The 19,977-nt window shown below is 47.4% G+C and overlaps 1 protein-coding gene across 2 annotated transcripts in view; it reads right to left on the bottom strand.

Moving 5' to 3' along the window:
* The window catches only part of TENM3 (teneurin transmembrane protein 3), a 562,235-nt gene that overhangs the window by 57,232 nt on the left and 485,026 nt on the right, over positions 1-19,977 (bottom strand). For both annotated transcript variants that reach the window (XM_045821208.1, XM_045821209.1), the window contains 4 exons: positions 19,333-19,479; positions 6,383-6,599; positions 5,270-5,389; positions 4,216-4,477 (listed from right to left, as the gene is read on the bottom strand). In XM_045821208.1, the coding sequence (XP_045677164.1) occupies positions 4,216-4,477; positions 5,270-5,389; positions 6,383-6,599; positions 19,333-19,479 (746 nt within the window). The remainder of the gene's footprint in view (positions 1-4,215; positions 4,478-5,269; positions 5,390-6,382; positions 6,600-19,332; positions 19,480-19,977) is intronic.

Consider the following 19,977-nt stretch of genomic DNA (forward strand, 5'->3'; position numbering starts at 1 on the left):
GTGTGGTCACAGTAGCTTCTCCCTAACCCCCCTCCCCCTTGAGGCCCTAGCGGGGTGGAGCGGACATCTGGGAGCTGTCTGGCTCAGAACAGGGACGTGGTCTGGGCCAGAGATCCGGCCCCCACCAGCTGCCTCAGGTAGGGACGAGACCTCTGCTGTGGCCTCATCGGCTGGCTGGCCACGACTCACAAAGGCAGGAGCGATGGCAGAGCCCACATCCGTGATGAAAAGTGATATGAAAATAGCACATTCTCATAATTAGCTAAATAAGCTGGGAGTCACCACTGATTTTCAATGTGACGGTAAATGAATTAATAATTGAAAGGTGCATGAAATATCTCCCCATGAACAGCTACTGTGTTACTGAATGCACGCTATAAAAGACACTGTATACCTTTGGAAGTGAAACCGGGCTGTAAAAAGTTAATATAATTACCTGCATGAGAGTTATCTTCTTTATACATTTAAAAAAATACCCTAGTCTTAACTCTGCAATTTACCCATCAATGTGACGGGCTCAATCAATGCCCACAAATTTATACTGATGTATGCAAAACACATCATGCCAAAACATTGTTGAGTTATTTTGAAAAATATATTTTGTGTAGTACACAGAAGTCTTCCTGGAGATTTCAGATTCTCCTTACTAACGCTCCCACTGCTTTGGTGAAGAATGGCAGCCCCTCAGAGCCTTACGACGCTGCATGTGAGGTGCAGGGCTATCTGCCTGCCAGACGGGGGCCAGGCCCCCCCTTTCGCTGCGGAGAATTTCATGGCGTTTTCAGAGGCTTCTTCAAGATCACCCTACCGAGGCTCACCGGGCAGACCTAAAGGATGGCTCTTTCCTGTTAGAAAATCTTAGAGCACAGTGCAGTGTTCAGACGTGTTTCTCTCCCCGTCTGCTCTCACACAGAAGGTAGGGATGGTGTACCTCTGCCACCTCCAGATTTTGATAACTTAAGGAGAAACGTGGATACCGAGGATGTAGCGGTTGGTTTCAAAGGGAACAATCAAACAGTCGGAAGAGGCACAAAAGAATGAACTGAACAGGCTTCCGTCCTGGTCGGTGATCGGCGTTAGCATGGAAAGGAACACGGCGATGCTATGTAATGGATTCAGAAGGCGTCGCTCTCCTATAATAGGCTCATTGATTACAGTCGGGGTTCCTTCACCGAGCACACTGAGTCCAACCACAGATGGTCTCCAGCAAAATAGTTTCTGAACATGTTAGGAACGTTTTAGAGCTCTGTTCGACAGAGGGCGACCGCTGCATGTAAGGTTGGACTGAAGCGTGGAAGGTAGACAAACTGAACAGAACTCGTTTTCCCCTCACTGGGGTGAAGTATCAACAGGTCAGTCTGAAAAGCAGATTCTGTGACTCCTGAGTGGCCCGGAAACTACAAGTCATTGAGACCTGAAGCATAAACTTTACTTCCTCTTCACTTACTTTCAAAATGACTTCTCTGAAATTCGCCAGGTTTTGTGTGTATCTACAAGGCAATCTTTCATGACTGTATTTCCTGCGATCTTCTAGGAGGTGCTTCTCTGTTTCAAAGTATCACGTGCTATCCTAATTTTAATAACTGACTGCTGTCTTTTCCGTCATTCACCTACCTCCATGGAACAAATATCTGTAATTTAGTTCATTAAAACATGCGTGTCTCCCAAGTCATTTGAACTGACCACGTCATCCTGTATTAGTGTGGAAAGCCAATCCCGCCGGAGGGGAAAGATAAACCATTCTGCCTACTCTTGGGCGGCTGTGTGATTTGAATGCGCCACTCTGGACCCCATTAGCCATTCAGTTAGAAGCCGCCTCCTGCCAATGCCGCCTTCCAGCTCTCTGTCTAATCCATTCCCTCCTCTCCGCCGCCCCTGCCGTTGTGAGCCCTGTCCATCTGTGCGCTGGGTGTGCGTGGAAATTTGGTGACCGCTGGCTCTTCGCAGATCTCTCTGCCTCCTTCCGTCAATGAGGCATTTCGTCGCTGGAGTCAGCGTTAGAGAAATGCTGGAAAAACTTGGTTGGTCCTCGGGCTCCCTTGGCTTAAAGAATTCAAGGTCTCCTTTGGGTGGTATTTCAGGGCCATGCAGAATGTGGCCCCGGTCTTTCTCCGTGCGTGTCCCCCACGCACAGTACGTTGCTCACCGGTCCTCACACAGCATTGTTTGTTTCCGCCGCCACACAGTGGCTCGCGCGGTTTCCTCAACCTTAAAGCCGACTTCCTCGGGGATGCCTTCTTTGGCTCCTTCGGAATTGGGCTCTCTTCTGAACCTCCACAATTCTTCACTCAAATCTTTATCATGCTTAGCGTAACAGGCTGCGTGTCTTTTCACTCTTTTTATCTTAGCAGAATACCTGGTAATACCTAATAGGCTCTCAGTAGATTTTTCTGTCTATATTATGGAATGGAAAAAAAAGAACCTTCATGTGTTCCAGAACTGTGGATTTGAAGTCTATTGCAATGACGTGGTTTGCTAGAAATTTGCCACCTGTAGACAGGCACTGCCTCTAGGTTAGGTCTATTTTTGGACTGGCGAATGAGTTCAGTTGCGGCACGGTGGGCCCTGGGGAGGGAGCGTTACACTGAGTAGGTTACAGTGAGCTTCTGACAGTGTCTCCTCGAAGTCTGCTCGATGTTACGCAGTACATGAGCAAGGTGTTTCTTCTGCATCATATTTGTCTGCGAGCATTTTCCGTATTTTGTTATCCTAGACTTTCTTGGCTCACTTCTTCTGATCTCTGTCTACTGCCTCATCCTGTGCTTTAAGTACATCTATAAAGTTGATGACTCCCGAATTTACATCTTCACTCCGCACCTCTGCCCTGGACCCCACCGTCGCAGGGCCACTTCTTACCGCCTCAACCCCAGGCACCTTTGGCCAGGCCGCCATCATGTTTGCTGTTGGCTACTGAGGCTGCTTTCTGACCGGTCTGTTCGTTCCAACCACGGAAGACCAACACCTTGCAGTTACTCAGAGGAGGATGTCCTCACCCTCGCCAAACATGGTCTTCGGTGATTTGTTACTCCTGTGCTGCGCCCTTCACCCCAGCCCCCACCCTGCTGGCCCCTCTGCCATTCCGAGAGCCAGTGAAGCAAGCTCTTCCCCCAGCGCACTCGCCCTTGCTCTGGGCCCTGCCTGGAATGCTTCTATTTCTAAGGTTTATTCTTTCACTTAGAGTTTCTGCTGAAATATCATGTTATCAACGAGAGCTTCCCAAACCGCACTTTATAAAGCTGCCCTCCGTCCACTTTACCCTGCTTTGTTTTTCACAATGTCTTACTCACAGCCTGACATATATTTATCCATTTGCTGTCTCCTTCCCTCCCTATTAGCTGGTAAACTCCTTGGAAGCAGGTACTTCCTCTGACCGATTTTCCAATCTGTCACATTCTGACAGCATCTGATACAAAGCAAAAATTCAACAAATATTTGAAGAATGAATGTGACAAAGCTGATGTGTATTGTTAAATTTTAAAGATGATGTATTTTTCCTTAGCTGTTTATGAATAAAGTCCATTATTATTGTACCAAATGTCTTGCCTCGAAGACCTGAAAGTATTTCTAATTGGAAACACATAGGAAAGAAAACAACATCCAGATACTTCATTAGGTAAAATGAACAGTGAAAACATGGCCATTGTAAAGAAAATTATATTTTTTTAACCTGTGGAGAAGAGGGCTTTCTGATTCACAAACTATAGACTTAAGAACCCATTTTAAAAATAATATCTGAGCAAATGAATGAATATTTTCTGTCAAAAATAACCTCCTTGAAAACATTTTTTCACTCACAGTAAAAACTGAATGGTCAGTTACTGAGAGAGATGACCACGCAGGTGATCACCTGCGGTGAGCCGGTCAGGAGGTCTGGCACATACAGGCGCTTGAAAGCCTTCCCAGTGAGAGAATACACCAGCACAGATATGATTAGCTGTTGAGTTTAATCTGTTTTTCCACCTGGCTGCAACTACTAAATACATACAGGTGTACCCTGAAGCAAAGTAGTTTTGAGTAGATCTTCAAGAAAGAACTAGATACACTGCCCTAACCATACCTGTTTGGGGTGTGCACACACACGCCACATCCTATAATTCCTTCTACAGAATTACTTAGAATGGCACTGGAATGCTGCCATCCTTTTTACACATTCTTTGGAAACCACACGATCTGGAAACGGTTTATTTGAAAGAGCTGCCTGCTAGAATATTCTACCTGTGTTTCAGGGATGATGGGGCTGTCTTCCGGGGAGGATCTGAAGAAGGTGGACAACGGCGATGACACGATGATAGGATTCGGCCTCACGAACCCGCTCAGATCACAGCTGGGGATGTCGTTCTCTTCTTTCTTCATGACGAGAGTGTCCATCACATAAAAGACGTTCCAGGGGATCCACACAGTGTGATACTGCGTGAGGAACGGGGACCGTTCGAACACCAGGGTTAGAGAGGCCCCACCGTTCGCCACCAGGTCAAACCTAAGGAAAACAAGATATGCCCAGTGAACCAGCTGGATCCCATGGGACGACTCCAGACTATTTAACCTCCTTAAGTCAATGTGTTTTACAAAGAAAATCAACTCCCCCCCCCCCCAATTTTGTATGAAGTAGCTTCAAATCTACAGGAACTTTAGAGAATTAGCCAATGGACACTCATATACCCTGCACTTGGATTTATCAATTTATTGACATGTTCCAAATTCGCTTTATTATCTACCCGCCTACTCCTTTTTCAGAATCATCTCAGCTTAGGTTGTACACACTATGCAATGTTGCTCGTAGATATTTCATCAAGAATCTTCTCTGACCAAGAACATTCAAAACCACAACACTAACCCTGGATGGTGTAGCTCAGTGGACTGAGTATGGGCTGTGCACCAAAGGGTCACTGGTTCGATTCCCAGTCAGGGCACATGCCTGGGTTGTGGGCCAGGTCCTCAGTAGGGGGCGCGCTAGAGACAACCACACATTGATATTTCTTGCTCTCTCTTTCCACTTCCCCTCCCCTCTCTCTAAAAATAAATAAATAAAATCTTAACCCCCCCCATAACACTATCATCATGCTTTAGAAAATGGCATCAACTTATCAAGAGCTATACAAACACAGGACTCTAAATTTCTGCTACGTGGGCTGTCACAGACTTCTGGAGTCTGAAAGTCATTGTACCCCTATATTACAAGGGCCAATAAGACATGCCGGGTGATAGAAGACTGTCTAGTTCTTGCACTTACAATACTTCAGGCACAGACAGTGCACGGGGACACACTCACATGCCATCCTGTCGGGTGATGGTGTACCCGTACTCTGGGTAATGGAAAAAGGAGACATTGACCCCGATGAGCGGGGTCCCATCAGCAGTGAGTACTTGGCCTCTGACGACGGACGCGAGGCTGTGGGAAATGCAGGAGAAGCAGAATGAACATTTGTCTTCTCGGGCCGGCAGGCAGGATGATGATGTAGAGATAATTCAACCTCGAGATAAAATAACAGGATCGCACGCAATCATTACTCACAAAAACCAGACTGAAATACTCCCAAGACAATGTCCCTTTTAATTCCGTGTAATTCACACTCTGGAAATGCCTAGTGATTCACCCTGGGCTTTAATTCATTGCAAGCTGGTTTTGGAGAGTTATCTAAAGCAATGATTTAGAGATGAATTTTAAAATTATAAATTGCTGTTTTTTTCCCCCCATAAATCACATGTCTGGTGCTTACATGAAGAAAAGTATACTTTCCAATTAATTCCGAGGCAATCTGTAAATCTGCAGGGACCCAGAAGGACAAGATTTAAGGGGGCAATAAGGAACATTTGTGTGACAACTTTTAATCAACTGCGGGGTCGAACTGCATTAATGCTGTGAAATTGCGGCAGACCCAGGAGTTCTGGAGTAAATCATCTCCTCCGCTCCGTGGGACGTGAGACACCTGCTTTCACTTACGGGCTTACTCTCAGGTCATTACCGCTCTGGAGAGCGCCAGTCGCACGGCTCAGGCGATCCCACCACTTGCCGTTAGCCGTCCCGTTCCATTCATTCATAATTTATGTTATTTAGCGAGCTCAGCTAAAAGAAAAAGGGCACTTCTCTTTTGCCTTTTGGGGTCTTTTTGCTGCTTCTTTGGAAACGTTTCCAACTGGGCTAACTAGTTAAATGAAGATTTATTGACTCCTTAATGGGGTGTCCTGTTCTGTCGCAGGCACGGAAACGGAGCAAGTATGGGAACAGTGTCCAAAGTGCTTGACACACAAAGTTGGGCGAGGCATGTGCCGCAAGAGGAAACACCGTGTTTAAGAAAGCCCTTTCCACAGATTCACAGCGGTCAGCGCTTCATGCAACTATATGCTATCCCTATGAATCTGTGTCAGGAAAAGAAGCATTAACCTCTTATTGAAAGGACTCTCTCCGGGTATAACGTGGGTGCTATCGGATCCTATAAGAAAGCTGATTCGGTCGTAGAAGGATTTGGCAGCTTGCTGAGACGGGGATTGTAGGCTTTGGCTAATTATGTCCTGCGGGTCGGGCAGTCCACGGCAGTAGGGCTGATTCTGGCAGGAGCTCTGTAAACAGCAATCAGGGTCCATGCAGTCGACGAGTCCATCTGCGGAGAGGGACACAAACCAGTGAGAGAGTTCCCCTCCCTGTGCTGCCATGGCGAATGCGCTTTGTGTGTGGGTCGGTTTTTTCACATTTGTTTCTTCCCCCCACCCCCCCCATCTGAGAGTAATTCCCATGAGGTACACTTTCTGGAAACAGATGAAATATAAACACAATCCTTGCAGCTGCTTTTGTATAAAGTAAACGTTTAGATTGGAGACGGCTGAGAAGAATCGTATGTTGATTCTGACGAAGAAATAAAAAATCACTAATTAGGACAGTCTATTAGTGGCGTGAAGTAATATGGATTGGTTTGAAGTACAATTACGCAAGCCTCCCGTATTTCAGAGAAAGCGCCCTGGGAGCGAATGTGGTAAGTGTGCGTGGTAAATAAATAGGGACCTACCTAGGGCGAAGTTCTAATTTGGGAGAGGGTCAGAAAATAACAGTCTGTGAAATGAAGCCGATACAAATCAACACAAAATAGATGAGATTAGTCAACCACCTTTCACAGAAACTGCTCTCCCAAGGAAGATGAAAGTGTGTTCCAAATAAAATTAAGGTCATTCCTCACATTTTAAACAGGAGCCTGAGCCCTGGATACGCCTCTCTGAAATGGAGGAGTTCATTTAAAATGTGGCAAATGTAAATAAGCCCAAAATACTGGAGATCATGAGAAACCATCACAAAACACTGACGTACAGTGTGGGTGACATCAACAAGTCACAGCTACGAAGACTTTTCCAGTGACTTCTCCGGAAACACCAGAGGGAGACCACATTCAATGGCCCATGGACGTGTTTGGTTTGAAACACACGAACCACCCCGTTCGTGGGTACGAGTGTCAGGTTATGATGGTTTGATCACATGTTTCTTTAAGCTCATATTTCACTGACCAGCTGATACATACATCTTCATCTGCTTGCCAATGATGGTACGTTTCTCGGTATCGATGAACAAAAACATTGGTTTTTGAGGACTTGACTCCCTCTTGGGAGAACTGACAAAATAGTTTTAAAATCTTCAGACCTAAGTATCAGGTGTTGGCAGGATCCTATTAGGGCAAACTCTGTTGAAAATATCTAGTTGACCTATATATTTTATTTACACAAGTGTTTCAAAATAACTTTTGTTAAAAAAACCATACTAGCCAGTTTTGCTTTAGGCTGCTCTTATTAACGGAATAGAAGCTCGCCCCTTCGTTATCTGACAGCAAGGGGAGACCAGAGAAAACGGACTCAAAGGAATTGTACTGGTCGGTCTAGGAGAAGGCTAGCGACAGCACAGGCGGAGTAAGAACCAGGTCAGGGGTCCTGGCTCAGGGTCCTTCAGTCGTTTTGCCCACCTGCAGAAGAATGTAGCGAACACTCGTGGTTTCTCCTAGCCCCCATCCCCCCTTCTTTGGGCCGCAGCTCTGAATTCTCACTCTCCATCCCTTCCCAACTCTCAGTCCCAGTGCATGCTGCCCTTCACGTTTGGAGCAGAAATGCACACGTGACCTGACTTGTCTAACCCGAGTGACCTGCAGGAGCTTCTAAGACATTCCCTCCCCTCAACCCCCGACCAGCCTGGAGCTGTAATGATGCCATCCCAGCAGAAGCAGAGCCAAGGGCGGGGCGGGGCGGGGGGGGGGGTAGAAACCGCGGGTCACAGGGACACCTCTGGGGTGTCTGCAGCAAGCTGCCCCTGACCTCCTGGCCTTTTCGGTTTCAGAAGCAAAGGCCATCCCTTCTTCTCGTGCCTGTGTGGGCGGATTTTCTGTCCCTTGAAATTGAAAGGACTTAGTTTTTCTAGAGACAGTGACCCAAAGTCTTCTCACTACTTTCCTTGTAGTTCAAAGCAAAAGCTTAATAGGTGAATACTTTTAAATGTATGGCATTGGATCCGTTTTACATTAATATTTTAATTTTTTTGTTACCACAATTTCTATACATGTGAAAATGTATGAGTCAGAATTTCCAATAAGCAGATCTTATGACATATTGTTTCCTTATGACAGATTTTCATGTCGATGTCTGTCACGCTTCTAAAAATGTGTTGTTAATTGTTTAAAACTGCATATTATTCCTTTGAAAAATTTAAAATCATGTTTTAATAAAGTCAAATGAAATTGAGCTCTGAAATTTAATAGGAATTTATTAAAATATTACTTTCTGAGCCAAAAGGCCATGAGGATGAAAAATGTCTAAATATTTCTCAATCTTTCTAGGGGAAGAAAGATGAAACTGTGCTATAGGCCTATTTTTCATGAGGGTGTATAATAATGCAATGCAGTGCCATTCCCCTCCATCTCTTTCAAAGAAATGGAGGCCCAGTTATTAAAGTCGTAGACCACTGAACTATGGCCCCCAAATCATTGCTGACTTCAAAAAATATGCCCCCAAAACAAAACTGCACGGATTTAGAATTCATTTGCTTGGGAGAGTAATGAACACAAACACTTAATATTCTTTAAGGGTTTCCCCTTATATTCATTCTTTAACATGAGTAGAAGCTATTCAATAGAGAAAGTATTTCGAAGTACTGTATTACATTGTATCTCCGTTCATCTGGTCAGCGAAGGGTTAAGTGCTCCCCACTCTCTTCCCCCACAATACTCCCACCGTGTCTTCCTTTAGGCAATACAGGGTTCAGTGGCCAAAGAGAAATGCTTAAATTTAGTCATTCATCTTTGTTAGTTTATAAAAAGCTCATGTACATCTGGCATGTGGTCTGCGGGTCATACAACCACGCGGGATTGACACCTTCTGAACTAATCAGCTGGAAATGCATTTTTACAAGCCTCTCTGCTACCATCAATCAGGGACGGAATCTCATTTTCAACAGCCAAGATGCAGGGGCACACTGTTTGTTATTTTGCTGCAGAGTTTATCAGTAACGTGCCCAAGCAAGTGACGGATGGTTCTGCATCTGGCTCCCTAGAACTGGAGAAAACATTTTTCATTCTCTGTCTGTACGCCTATGGCCGGCGCGATCGGGTCCCACGAAGCTGATTACCAAATGGATATGGTGGCAAAATTGTCTTCGTGGAATAGCTACTCAAAATCATCGAGACTCCGTTTTAATCTTGGAGATGCCAGCACGGCTCACATTTATATTGGTATAAAATCTGTATCTAATAGAATTAATCATGAAAAAGCTCAAGAAAATCAGAAATGCTCAAATGCACTGAATATCAATGCCAATAAAAATTAACAGCCTTTCCTCTGTTTGAGCTTTCGCTCAATTCTTTTTTTTTAAATGTTACTACATGTGCTTTATTTCTGATAGATTTTTTAAAAGATTTTATTTATTTATTTTTAGAGAGGGAAGAGAGGGAGACAGAGAGAGAGAGAGAGAGAGAGAGAAACATCAATGTGCGGTTGCTGGGGGTCATGGCCTGCAACCCAGGCATGTACCCTGACTGGGAATCGAACCTGCGACACTTTGGTTCGCACCCCACGCTCAATCCACTGAGCTACGCCAGCCAGGGCCTCAATTCTTAATATCATTGCTCTAGTTCTCATTTTAAAACATCCTCTTGTCTTTCTTTGGGCTTTCAGCGGCAAACTTATTTTGTAAATATTTTAGGCTTGGTGGGCCATCTCATCTCTGTTGCAACTCTTCAGCTGCTTTTCTAGCAAGCCCTGAAGCAGCCCAGACAGAGACAGAATGTAAATAAATGGCTGTGACTGTGTTCCAATAAAACTTTATTTACAAAACCAGGTTTTAGCCCAGGGGTCATAGTTTGTCAGCCTCTGGTCTTGCGTTAAAGTCACTGCCCTGCTCTCTTTCTTTTATTCTTGAAATAATTCTTGATATTTTTTTCTGGCAGATTTAAACAAGGCACACTTTGCAAGATTATTAAAACTCCTGACTCCACGTCTTTCCCTAGGTTACCCTCTGCGGTGGCTTTAATGTGCTTGTCAAAACTCTTTCTTCTTCCAAGCGGCTATGGGTATTTTAATTTGTTTTTCAAAACCTTGACTTACTGACTGAATAAATAGTCAGGCATCTCCTTTTAGTAAATGTTCTTTTTTACTCAAAGGGTGATGTCCAACCCTGCCCCCAGAGCATGTAGAAACCCCTTTGTCCATTCCACTCCAGAAGCAGAGGGAGAAGTTTTGGTCTAATAGTTTACCTGTGGGCTTCAAAATCTTTAAAGTGTACAGGTACAACTTCCATTACCATTTTAAGTCACCGTTCTGCAATATGCTTGGAATTCAGTTCTTTATCACTGAATTGGAATCAGGTTTGGTTTTTTGTACCTTCTTGGTTTGCCTGTACCAGCTTTCTTGGTAAGTTTAGTCTCTCTGCTCACATCGTTTCAGTGCTAATGACTCCAGGCTGAGCATCCTCCTGAACTATCCACAAACTGCCTTCTGGAAGCTTCCGCTTGGGTATCACACAGGCATCAAAAACGTAACATGTTTAAAACACAACACATGTGACCCTGTCTAAGGGTCCCACGCTGCCTCTTCTGTGTCACCTGTATCAGGAAGCGGCTCCACCCTCCAATGCCCTCCAGTTTCCCAAAGGAGGAACCCAAATGCCGCCCTGGACTCCTCTCCTCCCCCCTTCTTCTCTGCACACGGTTACCAGCTCCTTCTCTTCACCCTTTGGAATCAGCCTCTTCTTTCTATTTCCCTGAAGCTATCCGCCAGGCTACCATGGTTACTTCTGGACGAGATGTCAACAATAGCTGGTTTCCCAGCTTCCAGTCTTGTTCCAAATCTTCATTCCCTACACATGAGTTAGAGTCCCCAAATCCACTTTGGTCATTTTACTTCTTAAGCTAAACTACTTCCTGTCCTTGGACCCTGCCGCCTTCTGAGTGGCTAGGAGTCCTTACCACGGCTGATGAGTCCTGTCACGTGACAGCTGTCTCCTCTGCCGGGAGACCGCTAACCGGCTCCGACTCCCCACTCCTACCTCCCTCCGCAATCCGCTCAGACACGGCCTCAGGACATTCCCCGAGGGATCATCTGCTTCACTGTTGTATCCCAGCATCTAAGATACTTCTCGGCCCCAACTTTGCATACGATATATTAGCTGAATGAAGAAAAAAATATTAAGTTCCTAGGGATCATGGAATCTGGATGAGCCAAAATAATGTGTCTTAAAAGCACATTAGAAGCCTGGATGGGTGGCTCAGTGGTCCGAATACGCCAAGGTTGTGGGTTCAAGCTCTGGTACGGGGACGTACAAGAATCAACCAATGAACGCACAGGTGGGTGGGGCAGCAGATCCATTGCTCTCTCTCTCTTCCCTCTCTGTCTGAAATCAGTAAATAACAATAAAAAGAAATATTTTTAAAAGGCATATTAGAGACATCTACTGGTATTCCTCTATCAACTTTCCCCTACCCCTGGATGCTGTGCCATTCTTTGGAGTCCTGGTTTGTTTTTACTCCGATAGGTATTTAAAAATGTTCTTGATTAATTGGACATGAAGCAATTCACACAGTTATAAAAAGGATGGGAAGAAATGACATGAAATGCTATGTATAATCTTACAAAATCCTTATTTATGAAGACTTATGGCTCAGAATTCATGAATGAAAAGATAAATGTTACGGAAATTTACCTCCCATCAGTTCAACTCTTCTGCATGACGGAAGGCACCCTACGCAAAGTTAAAACCTAAACCTAAACAGGGGGTTAAATACCTGCAGCACACCTAACAAAGAGTTGAGAAGCTGGAAAAACAAAAGGTCTTAAAAATTAAAAAGTAGGAGTTAAGCAACTCAATTGAAAAAATGGGCAAGAGAATAAGTAGGCAGCTAGCAAAAGAAGAAATACAAACTGTCAAGAAACGTATATAAAGATCATCCATCTAACTAGCAATTAGGGAAATGCAAATTAAAACAATAAAAATGGAGTCACTTTCAGCTGTCAGACAAAATTCATATTTTTCATTTCGTTGGACAATTTTGTTTGTGTACGATGATTACGTACAAACTATGAACACGGGACATAAACACCCTCAAACTGATGAAGTATAGAGAGTGAAACCCACTTACAAGGCAATTTGGCAGTCGCTCTCAAAATTAAAAATTAAAATACCCCTTGACCTAGCAATTTCACTTCTAACAATCTGTGTAAAAGAAATATTTGTCCATTTACACAAAGATTTATATGCAGATATTCTACAGAGAAATAGACAGATTTAGCACAGATTTGTCTTTAGACTAACAGCAAAACATAAGAAACAACTAAATTATTATTAATGTAGTCGTGATAACATTAATCGGTGCCCCTGCATTTCTCTGAAACAGAATGAGATGTGCCTACAGGCATTGGCATAAAAAAAAACTCTCATACATACTCTTTGGCAGAATCGATTTTAGAACTGTACGCATCCTATTTAAAAAACACCAATATTCATACAAATTCACCAAAGGAGGGGCAGGAATTTGTACACGAATGGCTGACAGTGGTTAGCTCTTTGACAATGACAATGTAGTGTTTGTGTGCAATGACAACTAATCACAGCCCTCTCTGCGGGGACAGAGGCTCTTACCATTACCACGGGGAGGAGTGTGGTAATGGTAAGACACCTGCCCCCCCCCCCAAGAGGCGCTCCGCAAGGCCACGCCCACCCTCCCAGCCTGCGGCGGCAGCTGCTGCAGAAGCGGGTGTAGAACATAGGGGAGACTTTCCGTTTCAGCCTGTGCGGCTCGGACTTTCCTCCCCTTCCGAAGCTCATTCAGAAAGTGCAAAGCCCCACGCTCCTTGTACACTGTCAGGGAGCTAATGGGGTCCTTGCTTCTGAGAGCACAAGATGGGCTTCTCTCTCCTCGAATGGGGTTGACGGGGCTCCAGGCTCTGTGGATTCACACTAACCCGACTCTCCCTGCTAAAGTGGCATCTGGTAGAGTCTCACAAATGCGTGGTAATCCGGTAATGTACGACCCCAGACTGTCCCTACCGGAAAAATACATCTTAGTGCCTGAGACCCTGAGTGCCCCTCTGAGTTCCGAGAGCTGGGTTCTTCTGGGAAGGGCTTACGATTCCTTGTCATTTCCTTTTTCTCTCTTCCTTCCTTTCTCTCTTTTAACCATTTCCCCTTTCTTTCCAGGTCTGTTACTCTCATTTTACTTATTCAATTTTTTATTTTGAAATACGCGTTCGGAGAACACAATGGTCTCATCTTCCTGCTGGAACCTTAAAGAAATCCATTTTCAAGTACTTCCTCATTTTCTCTCGGCGATCTGTAAACTCAGACCACCCCCCCACACCGGTCACACTCATTCATTGGCGTTTTTGCTCCTCTGTTTTCCTTCGAGGCACACTCCTGCGTTTTCTTGCAGTTGGAACCTTTCATTTGTATTCTTTCCTTTTTTGTCTCTTATTACTGTTTCTGATTTCTAATTTATGAATAACCTCAAATTTCAATTGTGCTTTTTTAAAAAAATCCTCACCGAGGATATGTTGATTGATTTTAGAGAGAGAGGAAGGTCGGGGGGGAGGGGGGAGGGGGGGGGAGAGAGAGAGAGAGAGAGAGAGAGAGAGAGAGAGAGAGAGAGAGATGGATGTGAGAGAGAAACATCAATCAGTTGCCTCCCGTACAACTGGGGATTGAACCTGCAACACAGGTATGTGCCCTGACTGGGAACTGAACCCACAGCCTTCTGGTGTACGGGATGATGCTCCAACCGACTGAGCCACTCGCCCAGGGCTAATTATTCTTCCTTCTGTACTATCACCCATTTCCAAATACTTTTTTCAAAGAGCCTCCTTTAGGTACCTCTTCCTGACGTGCCTCCACCAAGTGATAATTCTGAAGAGCAACGCAAAACTATCTGTTTACAAGTATATGTGTCACTCCTGACAGGATTTGTATTTTGGCATTCCGCTATACTTGCACGAGTTTACTATGAAGCTTTAAGTCCATCGTGTGCCCTCCACCACCCAGCACCCAGGAGAGGGCCCGAGTGGCATGCCCCAGGTGCCCCCAGGGGCGCTAGCCAATGCGGGCCAGACAGGGAAGCTAGCTGTCGAAGGGAACTTGGGCGAGATCTCTGCCGAGAAGAGAGATGGGAACAGGGTAACAGTGCCAGAGATCATGTACTTTGGAGAAGTCCTCTTGTTATTAAGTACGTCAAGTTTCTACACAGATAGAATTATCTGTGGCAAGCTATAGTGTCTTGATGCTGGCACAGTGGGGGCACCGTATGGGGAGCTATTTCAAGTCACAACCCACCCCACCCTAAGAGTGGGATTCTTAGTGGGCAGGCAAGGTAAAAGCAACACCCATGAATGCGCGTTAGGGGGTGGGGTGGCTGCCTTGCCGATCTCTGTCCCTAATGGGGAGGGGAGGTGTCAGGGGTTCAGCATGGGCTTTCTCGTTCTCAAGGGATCGGGCTGGACTTTGGAGGCATGAAGGAGGCAGAGAACAGAAGAAGATTCCCCCTGAAATAATGGAAGTCTATTGGCCATATGAAATAGTGATACAGGTGTATTGTCCGGTTATACTGAAACTGAGTGCTGTATTCAGCTATAAGTATCCCTGTAGTAGAACCTGTCCTCCTGCCTCCCCAGTGCACATGCGTACCCCTTTCTTCTGGTGACACCACGTCAACTGTCCTTTGGGTAGGAGACCTAAGTCAGCCCAATGACAGTAAGCCAGGCACAGGCCCAGGTAACCACTGGAAAAGGCGCCCACCTTGTCCGGGGTCCTCACCCGGGTGGGATGCACACCCAGAGCTGGTGGCAGTCATTTGGCCGGGGAGACAGTCACAGAATGGTGCCAGCACAGAACAAAGCAGAGGTGACAGTTGAAGTGACCTAGCTTCTGCTCTCACTGTTTGAACACCTGTGCAGCGATCTCTGAAATGGCGTTATAATTTTTTTTTGAAATATTTTTCTCTTTTTTAAGATTTTACTTATTTATTTTTAGAAAGGGAAGGGATGGAGAGAGAGTGAGAGAGTGAGAGAGAGAGAGAGAGAGAGAGAGAGAGAGAGAGAGAGGGAGAGAGGGAGAGAGAGAGAGGGAGAGAGGGAGAGAGGGGGAGAAACATCAATGTGCGGTTGCCGGGGTCCGTGGCCTGCAACCCAGGCATGTGCCCTGACTGGGAATCGAACCTGCGATGCTTTGGTTCGCAGCCTGTGCTCAATCCACTGAGCTACGCCAGCTAGGGTGCTTTTTTTTCTAAAGCTTAGTACCATTTGAGTGGAGTGCCTATCATGTATACTGGAGAGTCTTTCCTGGTAAGAATAATAGACAGATCCTTCGAGAACAGAAAGGATTTTCTTATTGGGGTGAAGGGAACGTGCCTCAGTCCCCATGGCCCAGTAGAAGGGGACCCAAGGAGCTAACCCGTGAGGCAGTGCAGGGTCGCTGCCCTAAAGCCCCCCCCCCCACCCCAGATCACAGAGCATTTAATAGTGACTGGTTCCCAGCTCGTCCCCTGCCTTCTCTTGGCGCTTGGCGGCTTCTCCATCGGGTGAGTTCTGGGGTCCGAACCGGAAACGGCTCAGTCTAGGGGGAGGCTGGCTTTGAGGGTGAAGAGGGGGTTGGAGAGGACATATTGATAAGCCACGTCTGGGCATGTACTGCCGGTCATTTGCTCTGAAAGCTTTCTCAGCAACCACAGGCGATCTCGTAGCTGCACCCAACATGTCTCCATGCGCCTTGGGAGACGGTACCCACAACTCTCCGGTCCGCTGACTGTTCCTGTCCTCCACGGTGGGATCTAGAAATCTAAGCCCCCACTGGGCTCCCCGCACTGCCTGCCTTGTCCATGCAATCAGCTTCAGCAGCCTCCGACACCTGACGGACAGAGCGGGGGGCACCTTGCTGGCCCCATACAGCGTGGGGACCTTGGTCAGGGCCTTCATTGTGCGTCCAAGCTTGCCCTTAGTTCTGCAAAACCACTGCCCCTCTGTGCACAACCGCTGTTCATTTGACCCTTTACAAACAGCAACGCCCAGCTCCCCAGGAGGCTCACGTCGTAGGACGGTGGGGGTGTGAAGACAGTGGCTACAGTCTGGTTCTTCCGGTCTGCTTTATTGTGCCTCCTAGCACTCGGGGAGAATTCTCTTGTGAGGTCGCTTCTCCTTGAGCATTTCAGAGAGGAAAAGGGGAGGTGGGACTCCACAGGCAAAGTGGGGTGTCCAGCCACTGAGAGCTGGACATGGAAGACCTGTATGTAGGCTTAGACAGCGGACATGGGGGCACCAGACTTGGTAAAGGAAAACACGCTTTACAGGGCGAGCAAAATGCTTGCTGTGAGGACCCATATTTAACTACTTCTCCGAATGTAGCTGTTCTTACCAATATTTTTTAAAATCTATCTTATGCAGTTCTGGAAAGGGTAAGCAACCTTCTTTGTCCTTTTCTTTGTCTTTTTACAAAGACTGTGTTCTACGAAGTAGCTCAGGCTGGACTAGCAGCTCTTTACGCGGTGTGTTTAATTTCTGACGGGGCCAAACCAACCTCTCCACCCTCTCTTCCTCCTCAGTCACTGAACGTGTTAAATCACGTTCCTTCACTGCTTTACGGCTCACCCACCATTCGGACACCAAACTGAATTTAGACAATGGATCTACACATCGTACAGTTCACCGTCTGCCATGGGATTTCAGGTATTGCTCTTATTTGAAAATATTCTCTTTGGTCGCCTTCACGTCATGACCCTGCTGTCCTCCACTGCCAGAGGTGCGTCTTGACCGGGGCTGTGATGGGAGAACATCGTCTCCGTACCCACAGCCCAGCTGTGGTCCCCCAAAGCCCTTGAGCTCGGGTGACGAGGCACCCAGTTTACAGTCTCCAAGGAGGCACTGAGATCCCTTCTCAGAAGATCAACGAAATTGGGCTTGGGACGGGAATACAAATGATATGAAATAAGCAGAGACACCGCAGGAAGTCTTCCATCAGCTGGGGCTCCCCCAGGAGGGGAAGCCTGGAGACAGCCAGTTCCGTGCTAATGAGAGTAAACAAAGGGGGAAAGAGGCCAATTCACAGCTGATAAATTTTGAGGAAAGGGAAAAACCGCCTTTGCCGATCACAATACCGAAGAGTTGATTAGCCCATAAATTACTCCTCAGCGTCTCTGCAGACGTGGCCCTGCAGCTGGCTTCCCTCTGAGAGCCCGTGACCTACCGAGTGCAATTCCCTTCTGGAAGACAAACTCTGAAATATCTGCCCGGGGAGGAAGAACAGCAACAGAAAACAATGGGACAGGGGCTTTGGGGGACACCGGCCAGGAAAGCTGCCATCTGGGCTGTGGCTCCGAGAGGACTAACGCCACCACTCCCACCAAGTGCGGTTAAGAGGAGGCGGGGGTGACAGGGTCTCCCTGGACGGGAGAAGCTGCGGGGGCGAGGACCTCCTCGATCTGTCGGGAGCAGAAAGCGAAGGAGGCCTCAGCTCAGCACTTGAGACTCCTTTTTCTTGACGGTCCGGGTGGAAAGGAAACGTGAAAACAGTGCACAGTCTGCTCAGAACTAGAGGGGGGGATTGCGGCTTCTTGTCAGGACGACGAGACACAACTAACATGCGGTTTGAGAATGACCGTGGGCTCAGGCTGCGTGTGTGCATGCACGTGTCTGCATGTGTTCCCACACACGTGCATCATGTATGCGTGTGCGCACACATGTGCACAGGGGTGCGTGTGCTGGGGTACCAGGAAAGCTCGGGGGCTGGTTTTGGCCACTCTGCCTCCTGCAGACCAGGAGCCCAGCCCGCTCTGTACGGAGGAGAAGGCTGGCGCATCTTCTCTGACCACTTTGTCTCAACTGCAATGAGTCAAATGAGCACTTTTGAAAGCAAAAGACAGAAAATCGAATAATCATGGCTGCTGCATACAACATACCCTGTGCCTGGCAACAGGCTACATAGCAAAGACCTACGTGCTCTCCCTTAATCCTTCCAAAACCCCTTTTATTCCCGTTGCCCAAGTGAAGCGGTTGGAGCTGAGAGATCAGAATCTCGCGTGAGGTCACGTAAGCACTAGGAGCTGGAGTGAAGATCTGACTCCAAAACCTGCCCCCTTGACGGACGCTCTATCTACCGCCCACGTGGACGGTCCCAGAGGGCAGACGACACATGAGGGAGGGGGCGGGGCACGCACCGCCACCCGCAGTGGCCCCGGACGCCCAGCTGGGGACCGAAGCCTTCCTAACACTCAGTCCTGCAGGCAGGCCACACCACCAGCCCAAAGGGCATCTACAATGGTTCTCTGGTCTCCGAACCTCAGCGACCGCAGCTGGGGGCGTGTCCACGGGGCGCAGGCAACACTTCCTAACCCGGGGCTTCCTCTGGGTGGAGTGTTGGAATCCCTTCCTCGGGGCGTAAGGCTGAGGGTGGGGAGAACGTGGAAGCGCGGCTCCCAGGGGCCCACTGTCCGCCACTGCCTCCCGTGGGCTCCCGGGCCCGTCCACGGAAGAGGCGGGAAGACGCCTGGCATCTGTCGGGCTGCTGAGTCGTTCCACGACTGCTTTGGAGCTCCCAGTTCTCAGGGCCTCCACATTGCGGGGAGGACAACTGCCGCCGGAAGTTAGGAAAAGGGATGGGGAACAAGGCGCTTCCCCCAGCAGCCTGGTTGCCCTGCCTCTTCCCCAGACGGCGACAGTCTCGGGGACCACAGGGGTCGCACGCAACCCCTCTATCAGCACGCACACACTTTTCAACCAGTCCCATCAGGTGCGGCTCTGAGCTCTGGGGCGGGAGGCGACAGAGAATGAAGTCCTGGCTGCACTGTGGACACCTGCGCCCTGGCCCGCCATTGCTTCTCCCCGCCCGGCACGTCCTACCTCCTTCGTTGTCCTTGCTGTCCGTGCACAGGGTCTCCATGGCCACGTCGCAGCCCGCTCCTCTCCACCCCGGCTGGCAGACGCAGTGCCAGCCGTTCTGGTCCAGCGTGCACCTGCCGTTGCTGTTGCACAGACCCGGGCAGCCCTCTGTCAAAAGACACAAGGAGAAAAAAAAAAAAACACAGGGGATTTGAGTGCCGGATGTTTTCGCACCTCCGATGAACAGATAAGGGACACTGAGTGGGAACAGGCCTTTGTAAACAGCACAAATACTGTAATTGCACATGTACAGGACCAGCAACATTATCTAAGGAATCTAATTCTTATCCAAGTGGCATCTTTGATTGGCCTGACCCTTGAGACACCACTTACCTGGGCAGGACAGAAATATATGCAACAACCCACTAAATAGCTGCGGGCCAGACAAAATTAACTTAAGGTTTTTTTTTTTTTCCCTTCAGCAAAGCAACGAGGTCAATTGGTTGATGGCACGGTGTGAAACAGCATCTCCATGCGGTAATTTCAGAATCCCTGGTATGGATTTTTAATCTGCGGTCAACATTACTGGTCACTCGTTGGGACATGCCCTTCTTAGAGCACCTCGTTGCTTTAACAAATTCCCTCTAAATTCAAAAGCATGGAAGT

This window comes from Phyllostomus hastatus, unplaced genomic scaffold (assembly GCF_019186645.2).
Source record: "Phyllostomus hastatus isolate PE091 unplaced genomic scaffold, TTU_PhHast_1.1 phas_scaffold_46, whole genome shotgun sequence".
In the NCBI taxonomy this organism is placed as follows: domain Eukaryota; kingdom Metazoa; phylum Chordata; class Mammalia; order Chiroptera; family Phyllostomidae; genus Phyllostomus; species Phyllostomus hastatus.